This window comes from Leuciscus leuciscus, assembly GCF_965113295.1.
Source record: "Leuciscus leuciscus genome assembly, chromosome: 19".
NCBI lineage: Eukaryota > Metazoa > Chordata > Actinopteri > Cypriniformes > Leuciscidae > Leuciscus > Leuciscus leuciscus.
Genome location: NC_138743.1, coordinates 28,923,228 through 28,942,631, shown reverse-complemented (window position 1 = coordinate 28,942,631; position 19,404 = coordinate 28,923,228). Strand labels below are relative to the sequence as shown.

General features: G+C 39.0%; 1 protein-coding gene across 2 annotated transcripts in view; it reads left to right on the top strand.

Annotated features, from left to right (window-relative positions):
• The window catches only part of epha7 (eph receptor A7), a 70,564-nt gene that overhangs the window by 15,207 nt on the left and 35,953 nt on the right, over positions 1-19,404 (top strand). For both annotated transcript variants that reach the window (XM_082146634.1, XM_082146633.1), the window contains exons 4-5: positions 2,338-2,493; positions 10,343-10,678. In XM_082146634.1, the coding sequence (XP_082002760.1) occupies positions 2,338-2,493; positions 10,343-10,678 (492 nt within the window). The remainder of the gene's footprint in view (positions 1-2,337; positions 2,494-10,342; positions 10,679-19,404) is intronic.

Sequence of the window (19,404 nt, the reverse complement as noted above, 5' to 3'; positions counted from 1 at the left end):
TCTGTTTTTTTGTAGTTTGTGTAATTACCTACTTTACACAATGAAAATGAGTATTTTCTTTTAAGGATTCCTAAAAAAAACAACAACCCTGAATACCTTTTTCTTTTAACCATGACTATGTCACGGTATGCTTTGCTAGCACCACCTCCTTACAACCAAGAAGTAGATTTGCTGCTTTCAATTACAAGTCCTCACTAGTTGAGAAAGATTACAGATAAAATCACATCCTTTTCCTCCTCTTCTCAGCCTCTGAAGGCCCTTGTTCTTTATGTTGCACAGCCACACCATGCTATGGTTCTGAGCAAAATACACTGTGACAAGGCTTTCATGTAGCTGAAATGGGGATACCGTATCCCTTAGCCACCCCCCATCTCAACAAGGTGTTGTTTAAAATGAGGAAATCAGCCGACCTCCTGTGCGATCACCATTTTAGTCTTGTCACGGAAAGCTGCAGTATTTCCCCCACTTTTGGAAGGCCCTGAAACAATAATGCAACTACTTGAGATATAAAAACTGGGTTTGGAATTGAAAATCAGTAGTGTTGTGTCCCTGGTACCAATCATTAAAATGCATAGCTGTGAACAAAGTAATATTTATCCTGTGGATGCGGGCGTGGTTGGGGTTTAAGAAAAATCATGTGGGCCCGATTCCCTCTTTAGGCTGAAGGGGGTTTTAAGCAAACAGCTGCTAAGTGTGGATTAGCGTCTCTCAGCAGTGTCGACCAAAAGGCCAAACCGAAAATAGCTTATTTCTTTTTGCTTACTGATGTGAACCAGGAAAATGCCCCAGCCTGTGGAAACACCCCCGATTTGTTCTCTTTGCAGTTTTTCTTCTCTTTTCACAAGGTTAATTAACACAAAATGTACTTTGTAAATTCTTTAAAAATATATTTGGGGGGGTTGGGGATCTTTTTTTATTAGGTATTTAATGTTGTCTAATTATAATGCAAATAGTAATATATGATGATGATGCTTCATTGGAAATTCAGCCCATATGGGCATATGAAATAAAGTATGGGAGTAAATGACTCATTGTCATTGGAACGTGTTAGGGTGATTCTTGTGCATAGCCTAAAGCATTCTGGCCCTAATTTCTGCTTTGTCTCTGATCCCTGGCTGCCTGTGGGATGTCCTTTTTTCCCCTCATAAAAGGTGAAATACTGAAATAATCCATTTAAGTTTCCTATTTTCCAAAGTAACCTTGCCTCTAGGACATTTCTGACTGCTAGAGGTGGTGCAAAGGCAGGCATGCTAGAGCTTTTGGGGTGATCAGGAATATAAGGCCTCTGGTTGATGCATCATATGAGTGACTAAATGTGTGTTGTAATGACCCAGAAAATGTTATTGCTCAGAGGCTGATCTTTTCATTGTTCTCAGTTATTTTACGTATCGATTTGTGTCTTAAAATGTCTACTGAGCCAATTGTTGACAACATTCATGCTATAAACAGTGTTATTTTAGTATTATATATATATATACTATTATAGTATTATTAATATATAGTATGTATTAGTATTTTGAATTAGCTTTTATTTTCATATTTTCAGTTTTCTTTTTAATCTTTTGTAATTAATTTAGTTGTAAAATTGTTGTCATTTTTATTTAAAAGTGTTGTTGTCAGTTTTTTATTATTTGTTTAGTTTTATTATTATTTAAAAATATATATTTCAATAGCTTTAATTTTATTTCAGTTTTAGTTTGACTAATTTTAGTACTTTAACTTTTTTTAAGTTTAAGCGTTTTATCTAATATTTATAGTTTATTTTATTTAAGATTTATTTCAACTACTGATAATATAACACTAGCTATAAATACTTTGAAATTCATATTGTTAGCATATCTCAAATAAAAAATTTCGAGTTGATGCACAGTTTGATACTGAAAATCTGAGAAGCTAAAACGGTGTGTACTGACTTCTTTCCGCGGTTTATTTGATGCTATAAATTAACTAGAAGGAAGAGATGATTGGTTCACGAGCAGCTTTAACGGAGGCTCTACAGCGATCTGTCAGACACATTAAAGAGCCACAAAATGGTATTTATTGTTTCATTTTCTTTAAAAAATGACCAAATTTGATTGAAAATGACCATATCAAAAGTAACCTGGTCTGTCCTGTCTGTCAGTGGATTGTCAGTGTCCTCTCTGCTCCGCGATGTATTTTTCACTGCGTGAGAACATGGTGTGGCGTGAGAGAAATGTGGCTTGTTGGACATATAGCAACAGGGACAAATTATTTTTCTTATGATGGTGCTAAAGGGGCAGTATGATCCAAACACTTGATGATACAAAATGTGAACAAATTCTAATTCTTTCTCTTTATCTCTCCATCACCATCCAGCCTGCGGTCGTGGATTCTACAAGTCTTCATCTCAGGATCTTCAGTGTTCCCGTTGTCCCGCACACAGTTATAACGACAGAGAGGGCTCGTGGAGATGTGACTGCGAGGACGGCTACTACAGAGCCCTCTCCGACCCCGCTTCTGTCGCTTGCACCAGTGAGTGAGCTGTTTGTGAATCTCTGGTCTTCTTTCTTTTTGTTCTCTCCCTTCTCTATGTCTTTATGACTGCAAACTGGCACATCTCATTCCCACTCACTAGCAGCTTCCTGTCAGGTGAGATTATAATTACCAGGGGCGTCAGACCCCTATGTTTTTTGAAGGGGAACTGTGGTAGTCCTGGCTCATTTGGCGCACGAGTGTGTGTATGTATATGTATATGTATATGTATATGTGCATGTGTTTGGATTCAGTTTGGTTTAAATAGGCATAACATTTCTGGTAATTTCAGTCAGAAGTAATGGAAGCAGGTCTCAACAGTTCTTTCCTCTCTGTCTCTTTTTTATGTTTTCCTCCACTCCCTTCTAATAACCACCTGTCCTTTCCTTTCCTGTCCTCGACCATCTCTCTTTATGAATAGCACAGCTATTCCTCAGCCATTGATGACTTATTTACAGAGGCCAGACAAGGGTGAAAAGAGGCGGGGAGGGAGTTCAGGGCGAGTCGATCTGCTTGGAAATATGCTCAAGGACAGGTCCAATCAGGTAGAATCCCAGGATGTGCTTAACTTCCTGAAGACAAAGAGATGGAGAAAGTGCATTCAAGTCAGGATTAAGGCTGTACAGTTTGGTAAAAACAAATTGTAACAATTTGTTTAAAATTTTAACAAATGTTGTTGATGCTGCTTAGATATCAAGGCTAAAGAACAAAAAGACATATACAATCACATTGAAATAAAAATGACAAACTAACAAGAGCCTTTGATTCAGAGTTAAGTTATGTGTTGCCAATGCTCTGCTGTCCATAGAAATTAATCTTGCCAATAGAGTTACTTTTTTACAATAATGTATTAGCCTGACGTTGTTATACTCAGATTCTTGTCAGAATATGAGTCTGATACTGCTCCATTGGGCTGTGATTATGGGGCGTGTTTCAAACGAACCAGGAAAGAAAATGCCTCTACACTCAATTGGATAGACCTACAACCAATCAGAGCAACGGAGTAAGTGACGTATGTTCTTCATTCATCTTTCCGATCGACAAACGCCTTGAGGTTCTCTGTTCCTCTTTTAAAATGAATGTGCTGTTGATATCTTCTATAACAGACACGATGGCAGATTCCACACATCGCAATTCTCCAGCGGCAGCCATCTTTGTCGTAAACTAATTCAACCCAAGCGCTCTTTAGTGATGTGGATGATTACGTTACTGTTGATCATCTGTCCATCATCGTATAAAGCCCGTCCTGACAATTTGATTGGTCCGAACAGCTCTGGTTCGAACATAGTTGCTCCACAACGGATCAAGTCCAGACCGAACTTCCCGACCTCAAATGTTGTGGGCGGGGCTACGTTCGGCTGGCATCCAGGCTAATAATGTATTTTTTTAATGCATTTATAATGCATTTTATATTTTAGAATTTTAATATTGTCTAATTATTATTATTATTATTATTATTATTACTACTACAACTACATTGAATAAACGTTTTAATTTAATGTTGTAATTATTATTAGTTGTAGTAGTAATAGTAACTATGTTACAATTAAATTCTGTAATAATATATATACACAATTTTTTTTCAATTATACCATGAACTATATGATATATTCCGATTGTCAAATATGTGTAATTGACTGTATTTTGTGTTTTATTAGTGACGTACTGAGCGTTCTAATCGCACCAGTGTGATCGTATGTGTCGAAGGGTTAAAATCAATCGCGTTTCGGGGGTTAAAACTTAAACAAATTAAAACGGAGGGGGCACAAATCAGATCTGAAGGGGCAATGCCCCCTTTTGCCGCCTCGCCGGCCCTGATCCTGAGTCACATGCATGCTCAGTATAGTAGATGACAAAACAGAGTGCTGAATTAAATCACAGCCTTTTTTGTTTTTAAGATGCGCACAAGGCCATATGGCGATGATTTTAATTTGGTTATTTGTGCAGCTATGATGCTGCAATAGACAACAGAGAATGACAAATGAATTTGAGTAGATGAGAGAAACATATTAGACCCTAGCTGTGCTGTTGTGGAACAGGCCAAATGTGCAGCCTATCCAATGATGACACATATGTCATGCATTAATCATTCACTACGATTTACCTCTCCCACCCTCATTCCAGCTTTCTTCTTTATTCCATTACAGTAACTCCCTCAAATTTGTCTCACCACTGCCTTACAAAAGAGATGATCACACAAGAAGCGATTTAGTCTAATTGTTGCCCATTGCCCCCCAATAAGAGAACAAAGGAGAAACAGGCCTGAAATTCACCACACAATTACTCACGTCTCCTCTTCCATCTTTCTCTTTCCCTCAAAGTACACATCAGATCTTTGTCTACCCTGACCACAGTTTGGCTGTTGTTACTCTGTCTGGGCATAAAAAACGTTTACTTTTCTCAAAATGCACACAGAATGTAGGAATTAAGAGTTATCTATGGCATCCAGAGTGCAAATAAATGGTGAAGCATGCGACTTGGAAAATGTGGAAACAAAGGTAATTCATAAATATAATGATTTCTGAAGGATCATGTGACACTGAACACTGAAGTAATGACTGCTGAATATTCAGCTTTACCATCACAGGAGTAAATAACATTTTAATAATATTATTTCTCAAAATTAGTGTGTTTACTATATATATATTTTTTTAAATCAAATGCAGCATTGTTGAGCATAAGAGACTTCTTTTAATACATATAAAAAACATAAAGTTGAATGTAAAGCAGTAACTACGTTAGTGTTGAACAACAGTACCGACACCATGCATCGCTAAATAAGTTATACAACTCAGATACACAAATAATTGGCGGGGGGAGGGGAGTTGTTCTAAATCACTGTGAGTCACAGAGGATGTGGCAGGAGTTTGGGATAATAAGGATGTGACAAGAGGGAAAAAAATGCAAATCAAGGGGTAAAACAAAAAACTTTTAACAAACATAAATCGGGCCTCTTTTGAAGTGTTGTGCATTCAAAATACTCTTCTCACCAGACTTGTCTTAATTATCTCGGGATTAAGTTATTGTGACCATCTGAATTGTCTGGGATGAAGATTTCTTTTTATGGGGGGGGGGGGGGGGGGATTTAAAGCAGCGTGGAACTGAATGGTAATTGGGGGTGAATTTACATTCGCTGAATAAACACCCTGATGGACAGCTTTTTAAATGAGCAAGGTGTAAACCTACCGAATCTTAAGCTCTGTCAATACGCTCTCAGCTCTTCAGAACACGGATTAAGAGCGGCCTTAATGAAATTCAGATTTCCTGAGTGAAAGGAATTAATATTCACTTTCAGAGAGAAAAAAGAAATGTTGCACAAAGTTGTACAGAAATATTAACTTATTTATTAATTGCCAATTGCATGGCATAAATTCTCCCGGTTTAAATAGGCAATACTTAGGCAAAAGCCTGCTGTGAATTTTTTTCTTTTTAGATAGAATGAAAGTAGGGAGTTCTTGACAGCTTTCAGAGATGACATCGATCATTCGACAGCTGCGCATGGTGTCAGCACTAGCGAAGGTCTGGAAGGGGCGGGAGGAGGATGGGACTTTGTGACAGAGAGAAAAAGAGGAAAAGGGAAAGCGGGAGACATTGAAAAAGCGAGAAAGAAAGTAAGAGAAATAGAAAGAGAGAAAGTGAGAGCGCATAACCTACATAGTATCTTTTCAGCTCCCTTCAACCCCCTGGAATCATCACCTCCGTTCATTGACGTGTCCCTGAGGGTGAGACTTTCCTTTTTTTCCCACAGTTGCCAAGGCACAGATGTACAGTAGTAAACCAGCCTCTCTTGCGCACCTCTCTGGCTCCGGCACTCTATCTATAATTGGCGTATGGTACAAGTGAGGTCAAAGTTCAGGTACCATGTTTATAGATTAAGGATTAGTGGCTGGACTGTTTAAACACGGTTCACAAGTAGCGGCCTCATTATTGGGGTGAGTCTTAAAGGGATAATCACCCAAAAATGAAAATTCTCCTTTACTCACCCTCATGCCATGCCAAAACTCTATGACTTTCTTTGTTCTGTGGCAAATAAATGAATACTTTTATTCTGTAAGGATAAATTAAATTGATCAAAAGTGACAGTGCAAAGTTTTACTGAATCCACAAAAAAATTAAGCAGCACAACTATTTTCAGCATTGGTGATAATAATAAGAAATGTTTCTTGAGCATCAAATCATCATTTGATAATGATTTCTGAAGGATCGTGTGACACTGAAGACTGGAGTAATGATGCTGAAAATTCAGCTTTACATCACAGGAATAAATTACATTTTATAATATATTCAAATAGAAAACCGATATTTTAAATTGAAATAATATTTTACAATATTACAGTTTTCTTTATTTTTGATCAAATAAATGCAGCCTTGGTGAGCATAATAGATGTCTTTCAAAGCATTACATATATTGTAATGTTAGCTTTTTTTTAGCTATTGCGTGACAAGCGTGCCAAAATTAAAGTCATTATTCACTACGAAATTAACTACAAAGTCCCATTAACTTTAATTTCATATTTAAAAAATTCCCCTTTTGCGTTTCACACACAAAAAAAAATTAAAAAAATATACAGGATTGGAATGACTTGAGGGTGAGTAAATGGCAGGATTTTTAGCGTGAATGATCCTTTACTAGGAGGAGTAGCACTAAGACAGTCAAGAGCTGCTCAAAGTGCAGATAACAACTGGATTCCTGAGTTAAGCTCCTGTGCTGCTTGGCCCGAGACTTCAGGCTTCTCTCTCACTCACACACACACACACACACACACACACACACACGCGCGCGCACACACACGCGTGCACACACACGATCAGCAGGTTGACCTAATTAATGTTTTCTCACAGGAAAACTGCAATGGTAAGAATCGTGACCACATCTTTACTGATTTCAAAGATGATTTTAATATCTTTTTTTCACATGCATTAACTCACTCTTTGGTTTGGAACGATATTCAGCTCAGTCACTTGAAAATCTCTATTAGAAAACATGTCATGTGTAGCTCACGTAGCCAGACTTTTGACTAAAGGCTTAAATTTGGTCCACAATGCAGGTCATTCTGGTCAAGAACTGCCCACTTAGACAAGGAAATGCTGGCATATAAAACAATCAATCACAGTTCACAGTATATTTAAGGGTAGGGTTATCTGAATAGATTATACCACAATAGACTGTTGTGGGAAAAATCATTCAGATTCACAATCACTCAGCCCTTGCTGTGAACGTCTGTACAGAAAACATAGAAAAATAGCAGGAATGTTTGCCGTTTTGTGTGCAATCTTCATCAGAGACTTTGAACAGACTGTGGGCGGATTGAGGCTATAAAATCTATAAAGTGTGGGTAAAAAAAGCAAAGAAAACTGTTTTATAAGAAGGTTGAAAAGGAAAGCAAAAAAGATCGAGTGTGAAAGAGTGTGCCCGAGCTTTAAGCAAACTCCATATCCTTTAAAAGAATAGTTTGGTTTGTGGTGTAGAGAATGAAGCTGTCTGTGGCAGATATGTGTCCCAGTTTCCCCCAGACTTCCTTCAGCGTCCCTGCAGAATCCGTCTCAAAGCAGACTGCAGAGGAGGTGACAGATTACATATATAGAAACATATGCACTCGTGTGTGAAAGAACAAATGAGTACGGTAAACTCAGAGGGCATTTTGTTGTTAACCAGCAGACTATGACTCTCACAACAATGCATTAAAATGAAAGACGGCTGCGGGACTCTCCAGACGCCAGATGCACGCTTGACAGGAAAGTCTTGTTTTAGCCAATTTCAGTGTTATCAAAAAAAAAAAAACTTTAATAATTGTCACATATTCCTTTTTATTCAAATGATGATCCCATTTATAAATTTTACTATTTGAAATGTTTTTTGTTTTGTTTTTAAATTACATTTACATTTATGGATTTTCATTTGCAATATAGTAGTGTCTATTGCATTCATTAAATATTTTCTTGGATATGTCGAAAACTCACTTTGTGCCATACCTTCATACAAAAATGCTGTCCGTTAAGTGATTCACGGTTTTGTACAAAGCCTCAAATTATGAAATTAGAACAAAATCATGGATTGCTATTATATACATGCTTTTATTTGATGTTTTAAATTATTAAATCAGTAGGTGATTCATTGCTACCTTTTTGTTCGAATAGATATGCTCAATGACAGCTTGACTTGAGTCCCTTCCTGTCTCAGCTGGCCATTTAAAGATAAACAATCCCTTGATCTCTGCCACTCAAGAGCAGAATGAGAAGGCCCTGCCAAATGGAGCCATTAGTGGTATTATTATTATTCTTACAGGTAACCATAGAAATAAAATGCTAAAGCCCCAGGAGGATGAGAGTGAGTGAGTGTGTGAGCGGCTCTCCCCAAGGGGAATAGAGTAGGAGGGACATCATTAGCATCTGTAGGTGAAGTTGTGCTTCGAACTTGAGAGAGAGATACAGAGAAGATAGAGATGGAGAGACAGACCACATCTCTTCACCTGCCACAGGTGGCCCTTTCATCTCCTCCGTTCACTCGTTCCCCTCCTACTTTGATGAATATGGATGGATGTGTGTGCCATTAGCTTTAATGAGGAGCAAAATTTAAGTGTCATATTAACCATTCGCACAATTCTAATGCCTGCTCTTTCCCCTCATGCATATGAAACAAGTGTTTTGTTATTAAATGTCCCCAGTTTTGCAGACGGGCGGCACTGGTGACACACGACCCAAGGGGGCTTTCACACTGACAGTGTTTTGTAGCTACAAAGCGACCAGACATTACTCATGTAAAAATGCTAACTTTATTTTAGTATGCCTAAAGTATACAAGGGATGCATAATAATACATATACAATATTGTCCAATACCGATAAATTAAAAAAATCCTGTTGTTTATGCTCATTTCCACATTTTTTACATTCCATTACGTTTACCAACCTGCTCCGCTGTCAATCCCACAATCCCTTTTATGAGATTCCTTTTTTATCGTACAGCTCCCCTAGAGAACGGATTGAAAACGCCCATTTAGCTCCACACCAGTGGACACATACGGGTCACTGTTTCATTTTGAGGTACAAAAATCGAACCTCTCCAAAACGACAAACCCATGATGCAAGACCACCACAAAGACAAGTTCTAATAAAAGAGATATTGAACAGACAGTGGTGCTGTTATGAAAACATTAGGGTGATAAAAGCAAGGGCTTGGTGGTTGGATAAAAGTAGCAAAGTATAAATCATTGCTTTATGAGACACGCCAGATTCCTTGGCACTGGCGGGGATTAGGGGATGATGGGTTGTTTTCCACTGTGGTCATCCGTCTGTGAGCTGGTTATTGTAGGCTGAGTGGAATCCTGCACTGCTGCTATTGTCGGGGCGATAACTCGCTCATGATCTGACTCTTAAATTCTGGAAGTGACTCAGACTCCCTGTCTTCCATGGCTTAGACTCCTTGTCCCGCCTGGCAGTCAAGAAACAAAGGGTTTTGCCAATTGTATCACCTTTTTTCTTTTCACAGGAATCTCATAACTCCCTGGCTCGGTAATGACATGCTACTGCAAAGATACCAAGTAGGAGGAAGACGGTCTTATCTTTTAAGGGTTTTTTTTACCTCAAAACGGTATCCCGTTGTTCTCCATTTTATTGTTTTTCCGTCACACCCTGGTCTACATCGACCTTGGCAGCGCTCAAGTTCAACTCACCAGCATTCTTGAGCATAACATCTCTATGTACTGTATCTAGGTTACAGTATAATTGCATGCCAGGATTTGCCAAGGGCACGGATTCCTCGTTTTTCCATTGTGTTTTTTTTCTTTTTTTTTCTTGAGTAAATTAAAATCTGGAGTCTTATGTTTATCTAAGAATCTTCTCTTACTACAGGGCCACCATCAGCTCCTCAGAACCTGCTTTACAACATCAACCACACCACCGTCAGCCTGGAGTGGACCCCGCCGGCCGACACGGGCGGGCGTAACGACGTGACGTACCGGATTATATGCCGCCGCTGCACCTGGGAGCCAGAAGAGTGCTTTCCTTGCGGGAGCAACGTTGGCTTCTCGCCACAGCAGAGTGGATTAACTGACACCTATGTCACCATCACCGACCTGTTGGCTCACGCGAACTACACCTTTGAGGTTGAGGCCGTGAATGGCGTTTCCGACCTCAGCCGTACCCAGCGACTGTTTGCTGCCGTCAGCATCGCAACCAGCCAAGCAGGTAAGAGGTTTGGACTTCAATGGCTATTTGATCGCAGATCTTACAGGTTCTAGAAGTATATAACAAAATCTGCATTTTAAATATGTATTTTTGGCACCGTTCTGATGTGTATTTTAAGATACAAGGGTGTTCCGGTGTTTTTTTTGTGTTGCTTGGGTGGACTCTCATCTCAAGCCTGTATAGTTTCTAATGCGTGCATACACGTTATTGTACTTACCGCCTTTGGGATAATTGAACAAATTATCTGCCAACCATTTTCCTGCAATTCATAATTTGTGGTTTTGTGGTGGCGAAATAGCGGTGAACAGCAACAGATGATAAATAATAGAAGTCACGCACAAGAATACCTCTCTCATTTCCCCTTTGCTTTTTATTGTCTGCCAAGAGAACCGCCACCTTTAAATATCACTTACAGTCGCCATGGTTGACATTTCCACAAGAGTCTTTGTTGAATTCCTGATAAATGATATGAGCTTTCACTTTATCCCCTGAAATTAAATGGGTGGCAAATGCTTGCATTGGTGCTGAAGTCATGGCCGCAAACATTATTAGCTCGACGAGTGGTTGCCTGTCTTTGGCTCTCCCTCTGTCTCTCTCTCACGCTCTCTCTCTCGGGAGTTGGCCATAATTTAAGAGCTGTTTCTGAGACTACACATGCTAGAGAAATGCATGTTTTAATGAACTATTTTTTATGGGTCTGCAAAACAAGATTTCTCTTTCATGCCCAAGCATCCATGAAAAACAATTTGCCTTCAAATGCATAGTGGTTCTGGTCATTAATAAGAGGTTAGTAGACAGTGATAGCTTAGCACCATGCTTCAGCAACTAGCACATATACTGCAGTGTTGTTGTATGTGCGCACACACAAAAACACACATTCAGTATTTGAGTGTTTGTTGTTTGGAAAAGAGATTCCTCTATGTCGGATGTGTCACCTAGGGATGGTCACAATGGTTGACTAATCGACTAGTAATCCAATAACTGACTAGTCTGTTATTGAAGCTGACATTGTAAAATAATTAATCATTATCATTAATCATTATCGTTAATAATTTATATTTTTATCTATCATTAATGTTGTTTATTTTATATAGATTTAAAAAAAAAAGATTATTTATAGTTGATCTAGACATGTTGACTAGTTTATCTAGATGTTTTATCTACATAATATATAATATTTTTATCTAGACATATGTTGTCTATTTTTCTCTTCATTTTCTTTTCTTTATCTAGACACATTACTTAGTAAAGCACCACAGCTAACAGACATGTTTGGCTGCTGCATTGCATGTCAAGACTCCTGCTTCTTCTTCCATTCTGTTTCACCTAGTTTAGCTGTTTTCGAATGCAAGAATGTGTTTTATGTAAACACTGTCTAAGAAATGCAAAAAAGTTCCTTTTAATCTAGACCAATTAGTCAAGTAGTCATTCAGGCGACTCACAGACTCGTTGATTCAGACAGTGTGCAGTTTTGTACATCTCTAGTGTTTCCTCACCTGCATTCAAAACTCAAGTTCTCATTTGCATTTGTGTTGTTTTTATGGTTTGCAAACAAAACAAGGTCAGTGACAGGATAATACGAGCAGCTCACGCATGCACGTGTTCACAGAGAGATGACACAGAGGGAGAGGCGATAATGACCGGCAGGCAGTAAAATGAGGGAGGAACAGAGGCGAGGAGGAAGGGGAGAGGGGATGATGTATGTTTCATGACAGGGATCGTGACAGAGACACTCGCTGGAGTTAGGAGCCACAAGGACACACGGACACCTTGGTAGGTTAGGAGCGAGAGAGAGAGAGAACGAGAGATAAGGGACAGAGAGAGAGGGAAAAGACCCTTGTCTCAAAGTGAGAGCCGTGCGTAATTATGTCTGGCATACTGACAACAGACAATTACACCAGCCACCCTGGGCAATATTTAGTCATTAGTTATTGTCAGATTGAGAAAATATATTAGTAAAGCCCTGTTTTCTGTAGTGCCAGTATTACCGGTTTCATTTTTCATGTCTTTCAAACTACAGAGTAGGCCATGGAGACTGAAAAAAATGGAGAACAGAATAAATCTGAGTATGAATAGATTCTAGCTAGGAATGGGGTCTCTGTCGTCAATTCTACTTGTCTTTCAATGACAGGTTAGTCATTTTGTGCGGTTGACTAGTTTTAGATTTTCTCCTTTTTGTCCTTTAGTTTTGATATTTTTTAGCAACCAAATTTAAATCAGCATTTTTAAAATATTTTGTTGTGCTCTGTCCTGCTGTTTTTGAACACAAGTGCCCATCTTCTATAAATTATCTCTAAGAAATGCATCTTATTGTTGTCAGGTGGATCTTAAACCTGCCTACTTATACAGGACTGCACATCCTTGATTATAACTTTGGAGATATCTACATTTGAATTCAAATGAAATGGTTGCCCACTCAATTACTAATAGATTTAATGATTCACCTTTGATAATTAAGCTCAAGCTCAATTAGAATACAACAGGCTCTCTGTGATGGCAAACTGATAGGACCCCCGGACAATCAGCCCCTTGTTTAGAGCCAAGATCGAAAAAATTTAACCCTATCTGAGCATGCTCAATTCTCTGCTCGCCAGAGCCTTACTGGCGCAATTTTACCCTTGGGTTACCACGGCAATGGATGACTACCTCATAATGGGCGAGAATGGAGCTTCCTGAAACAATAAGCTGCCGGCCAGTCAGACAGAGCAGTACACTCATTAACACTGATGACTTTATCTAGGCCTTAGAGTAGAAAAAATGGCATTTTTTTAAAGCTCTGTTCAAGACTTGTTAACCTGCTGGGGATATCTGCAAGAGTATAAGAAGAGAGCAAGAATTAAAATTGATCTAATGTCACCTAAATTTAAATAAATGTCTTTGTTCAAGAACCATCAAAATATAATCAGCCTCCCCACCTCTGAAATTACTTCTTATTTTTTTGATGAATATAATAAAAATACATACAAATATATTACACTCTGTTCAAAAGTTTGGGGTCCGTACAATTTTTCTAAAGAAATGAATACTTTTCTATTCAGCAAGGACACATTAAATTGATATAAAGTTAAAGTATTTCTAGTATTTGTAATTTTACAAAATATTTCTATTTCTTATAAATGCTTTTCTTTTTTAACTCTCTATTCATCAACGAATCATGAAAAAAATGTATCACAGTTTCCAAAAAAAAAGTTCAGCTGCAAACTGTTTTTCAACATTTTTAATAACAGGAATATCACAGGTATAAATTGCATGTTTTCAAGAAAGTCATACGAGTTTGTAACAACATCAGGGTGAGTAAATGATGACAGCACTTTCATTTTTGGGTGAGGGGGAATTAGACACTCTCACTGCTGGTCTCCATCTGCACGAGAATAAGTTGGCGCTTCAGGCACCAAGCGTAGGAGTAGAAACTGTAAGGAGAGCAGAAAGCAAAGGTGCGGAGCCCAAATCTAGATGGCTAAACATCTGATGAGGAATTCAGGAATCCTCTCTTTAATTATCCTTCCACTACTGAGTGACACAATAAGCGACAAAAAGAGAGCAAAATAAGGGATGTGTCCGGATGAGAGAGGGGCTACTCAAAGTACTCATTGTTCCTCCAAAGCCTAATTACTTCCCTGCTCTCCATGAAATGGGTTTAAATAGCGATTGCTTCTGTATCGGCAGGTTCATCATCATCATTTCTCTTTTTTTTTCTTTCTTTTTTTCCTCCATTGATGCCTCTTGCCATCCCCCCTGCAGACAATTGTGAATTCTCTCTCTCTTTAATGGCAATTCTTTTTTTTCCTCTTCCTAGAGGACTGCATGGGACATTTGGTGAAGAGCATTTCAATCAGCATTCTATTGTCACTTAACATCTCAGACGAGATGCCCTCGGATGCGTCTCTTTCTCTCTCGCTCGCTCTTTCCCTCTCTCGCTCCATCTCTCTCTGTGTCTGTCTAAACAACACCCATTGTTCTTCCCAATGCTCTTGAGTGTTAATAGCTCAAAGAATAACCATTAATATTTATTCAGGAGAGTCCTTCTGAGGAGAACAGTGTGGAATCAGGCACCAAACAGCCCTTTCCACGCCGTAGAATTCAGCAACCAGATGTGAGACGCACATTTTAGATGCAAACAGCATGTGCGGTAAACAGAATCAAAGCGAGGGAGGGCGAGAAGCTGTGGAAATGGATTTTTAATGCTTAGGTTACATGTCAGAGGAGCATGATGTGCATGTTGCCCGCTGATAGCTGCCTCTGACTGCGGCCCACTCTGTCTAGGATGTTGCAAAGTTGTTTAAGTGTTTGATAGGGAAGCACATTAACCCTGTACTCCGCCACACTGCTCTTATCTTCTGCTTTCGAGAGGGAATGGCTTAAATAAGAAATTGTTTTCTTTGAGGCGCATGGATTCCATACATAGCCTAGTTTTTCCAATGCATGAGATTCTACTTGTGCTATTTCTTCTCATCTCTCGAGGAGAATCGCTCTGTAGAATGAGCGGCGTACTTTGATCTAAAGAGCCTTTGTTTTGAGCTGCGAGACAAAAAAAATGTGCTCTCATGTTCAGGGCAGTCTGGTCGCATTAGCTGGAGCTGTTTTGTCATCCTTTGTGTTTTTTTAAGGTGGCATGAAATGGAAATTGCAAATAACGATGCGCACAGATAAATAATAACACTGCAATATTCCATCAAATTTCATGGTGACTTCAAATGAAGCTGAGCTCAGAGGATCCTAATGCTCCTCTTTTGTTCGGCAAAATGTTTCAAGCAATGTCTAAATGTGTTGCACCAAGCATTATAAAGTGCGAGAAAGCATTCTCATGCCCCAGACCGAAAGACAATCCTCGCGGCATTTCTCCTGTAATTAATACGGCCACTTTTTCGACATGTTATCACCTCAAAATGGATCCCGTTCAATACCCCTGAGAAGAATCACACTTTAGGGAACAATAAGGCCATTGATTGATCTCTGCAAAATCCTAATCTGTGGCAGGGACGTTAAACAGAATGGATTGATTGATTCCCGGGATTCCCAGTCGGCCAGTGCTAGGTGGTGTAATTTTCTAGTTAAGCGGATCCCTCAAGCCTCTTTTGTAGCATTTGTATGCCGTTTTATGTTACCTGAGAGGCCTTTCTCTCTCTGTCTCTCTCTCTCTCTCTCTCTCTCTCTCTCTCTCTCTCTCTCTCTCTCTCTCTCTATCTCTCTCTCTTGCCACTCTCTCTCTTTCTGTCTTCCCTCTTTTGGTAATTCCATCTGTGGTAATTTGATAAGAGCTGGACCAGTCGCTACAATTCAACAGCTGTGGTTAAATCGCTGGTGGTCTGGCTCACACTGGCCTCGGCGGCCTTACTCTGGGCACTTAACCTGTGGCATTGTGCGGAATGCCTCGCGATTCGTCCGTCACCCAATCCGTCAGCAATGCATAATTTTCATGGAAGGTGCACTTTAATTACTTTCCCATTTAAATGGCATTGCGGTGGCCTATCTAGGTCATTAATCTTAGTGAGGATCCTGTTGCAAGCCTTTTATTGCTGGCAAACGAAGCCCCCCAAATCCCCCAGAATCTTCTCTGCTTGACTGACTGCAGACTCCCAGCAGCCACCGCTCCAGTGTGTCCTTCTGAACTGGCCGCTGTGTCACGGGAAGCGAGAGAGACAGACACAGAGAAAAAGAAAGAGAGATCTACACTCGTCTCTCAGCATGAGCGAGGGGATGGAGAGGAAGTTTGCCAACCACCTTAAAGGGACTTGTTGGATTGAGAGTCAGCCGGACTTTCAGTGTCCAGCAAGTGGAATCCAGCACAGTTGGCTGTTCAGAGATTTGCCAGATGTACCTTCTGAAGTACTTCTACTGTAGCATCATCTTTAGTTAGGCCTTTAAAGCCATTTCAATTAAATTTAGATAAATAATTGTCTTATTTTTTAAAGTAAATTAATTATTTTGATGAATTTGATAAATTATATTGTTTTTTAATCACATATTTTATTATTATTGCCTCAAATGACATTCTGGGGTCAGAAGAAATAATTAGATATTTTAAAAATGAGGTAAATATATTTTTGCTGTACCACTTTTATAGTTAAGTATTAAATAATTACACAGAAAATGTGCATTTTTGTGGTACATTACATATTTAAGGATTAGTTTTTCCCAGCCATTTTTAGACTAAAGTACATTAGGAAAATACTGTAATATGGTATATTGCTGTCAGATCTATTGCAGAAAGGAGTAACTGTTGTAATAATGATGTCAAACTCAACAGATATGAAAAGTCTCACTTGTACGTATTCAGGTTTATTCCATTCTGTCTCTTATTCAACCCCCCCTCTTTTCTCTCTGTCAGAAAAGCGGATACCAACTCGCTCAATTATTTAGATTCCTGTGAGGCAGCAACAAAGTTTTCAGACAAAGTTCTCCCCCCCTTTTCACCTCTTCTCTCCCCTGCTTTTGCCATCAAATGCATCGTCTCTCTCTTAGCATACGAGTATTAGATGCTTTCCAAATTAACATCAATCTTTTTCGAGCTCCAGGTGCCTACCATGCATTAAAGTCGGATGCTTTAGTCTCCTTGTAATTGTCACCACCTTCTGAACTCTCTGAGGCTTTTCACCTGAATGTCCTCAGATATGCAGTCAGCAGAGAAATATAAATTGGAACAAAAATGGAAGCGTCACATAATGCTGGTGGCCATCACTGAGGGCGCTTCTTAACTGGCAGGTCTAACTGGCAGGCGTTAATTGAACACTCTGACTGGATAATTCTTAGAGGCTTTGAGGAAACTGTTTCAGCTCACAATGAGTCTGAAATAGAGGTTATGAGGATATTTTAAACCTAGTTAATTGCATCAGGCACTTGTATAGGGTCCACAGCAGCACATATGCTTTTTCTTACTTGTGACTCCATTTCTACTTTTTTCATTTAGTTATATATTATGCTTTTGGACACAACCCAACATTTCAGAGCATGTGTAATTGTGTATATATATATATATATATATATATATATATATATATATTTTTTTATGCAGACACAGCTCCAACCTGAGACATTATCTAGCCAAACATTTCTGAAAATGTTCACACACACACAGTCATGCATACAAACAAATGCACCTGTGGCCCTCTGTCCTACTGTTTACATGCAACATGTGTTCCTACATGCTGTTCTGGGGTTAGAGTGTTTCATTTCCTGCTGCAGAAGGGCTGAAACAGAGGGGAGGTACTGTGGTAGTGTGCGACTGAATTGAGATGCGTGTCAGCGGTGTCCGAGACCAGCTGCCACAACCTACCACACTCCAGAGCGAACTCATCGCCTTAACAACTCACACTTAAAATGTGTGAGAGAGAAATCGTGTGCATGTGCAGTTAAAGTTTGCGTGTGTAATACAGCTGGATGTGAAATACAGCTGTAAGTGCCAAATCCTTTTACCCTGTCTGTTACCTGTGTGACAAGAACAAATCTATGTGCCAAACTGAACAGGGGACTGGCACATCTGATTTTACTTCTTCATAGCAGCCTTGTCAAGCTTGTCAAACACTCAAAGTAAAGGAATCAGACATGTACACACATTTTGGTTGTAAAGTAAGAAAAAGATCCTTATATTATTATGTTGTCTGTAAATCTTGATACTACAGCATTCGGAAGAAAGTGTTTTTTTAGTTTTTTTTTTTTTTTACCATTTTTGACCACTGGCAACATTGAGTGTGCTAGTTTCACGTCTCTTGAATCACTCTGCGTTTCTTTGTTCTCACATAACAAATAAAATTCAGCTTAAATCACAATTTTATACAAATTTCTTTACTTATTGTAGGGCTGCACCAATATTAAAAATCTGTCTTGTACCGAAAAGCTGATAACTATTTTCATGTTATGGCGATTTGATACAATTCTGTCTAAATAAATGAAAAGTCAATGATCTTTTAGATGATACATTATGAAAATGTTTCATTTTTGTGTAGTCGAGCTGTTTTTTGCAAATTGATTTAACGCAAACTCATAATGTTATGAAACATCGTAACATCTTTTTTAGGGACTGGTCTTTTTTTACATGATTAAAGGCCAGAAGATGATGGAAAAGTTCTCCTTTTCCTCATTATTCTGTTGTTCATTGTCTCATCAACGCACCGTCTCCTGTGGAGAAGGAAACTAATTATGTCTTCATCCCTTCCTGTTCACACCTCCTCCTATTCTCTCCATTAGCCAAAGAAATTCTAATGAGTTTTAGTCTTGCTACTTTTGGCATCGGAATAAGTGCATGAGAGTAAACGTTCAATAGAATAAAAAAATAAAAATACATTTGTTCCACAATGGCACCTGCACAGAATTGTCAACTCTTTGACAACTTTTAGCTGTTTCCTAAGTGTAACTTGATTTTATTCATCTCTCACACCTGCTGGTTTCTATAAGCTATATGTGACACTAACACACACAGACACACACACTCTGCTTCTCGGCCATATTGCTCTGGTGCCTTTTCATCAAAGCTGCAGGACGATATGAGGGCCATCTGCTCTCCGGGCATTTAATGTTTATAGTATAAAACAACAATAAAAAGATTACAGCATCCACAGACTGAGTGAGAGGAATCTATTCAGCAGACAGATGGGGAACACAGCTGGACTGGACACCATAAAAAAAGGGTAACAGGAGGCAGAGAGGATGCTGGGATGGCAGATAGTGACCATCAGCTTTGAAAAATGTATTTCTGTCTTATCCAACAGCAGGTGTACTGTCATTGCAGA